Raw genomic sequence first — 244 nt, 5'->3', positions numbered from 1 at the left:
CGAATTTGTTCATATATTGACATCAACCCCCTCCCTCCTAACACTCACACATACACACTAAAAAGCGAAGCTGCATGAAAGAAAACGAAGAAGAAAACAAAGAGAAAGCGAGGCAAAACTGACCTTGATCGTCCTTGTGTCTCCCGGAAAAGTGACGGTGAGGTCCGAGAGTTGGCCGGATTTTCGTAGAAAACATATTCGACTTTTAATATTTGACTTTTTGCGCTGCCACGGCTTCTCCGGG

At 44.7% G+C, this 244-nt stretch overlaps 1 protein-coding gene across 1 annotated transcript in view; it reads right to left on the bottom strand.

Moving 5' to 3' along the window:
• The window catches only part of LOC119586188 (kelch-like protein 3), a gene marked incomplete at its 3' end in the record, with an annotated part of 9193 nt that overhangs the window by 5637 nt on the left and 3312 nt on the right, over positions 1-244 (bottom strand). Inside the window, 1 exon segment of the mRNA XM_037934890.1 lies at positions 124-244. Within this exon segment, the coding sequence (XP_037790818.1) occupies positions 124-244 (121 nt within the window).

Source organism: Penaeus monodon, chromosome 21 (assembly GCF_015228065.2).
Source record: "Penaeus monodon isolate SGIC_2016 chromosome 21, NSTDA_Pmon_1, whole genome shotgun sequence".
Lineage (NCBI taxonomy): Eukaryota > Metazoa > Arthropoda > Malacostraca > Decapoda > Penaeidae > Penaeus > Penaeus monodon.
The sequence above is the reverse complement of the archived record's forward strand: the minus strand, read 5'-3'. Positions and strand labels throughout refer to the sequence as shown.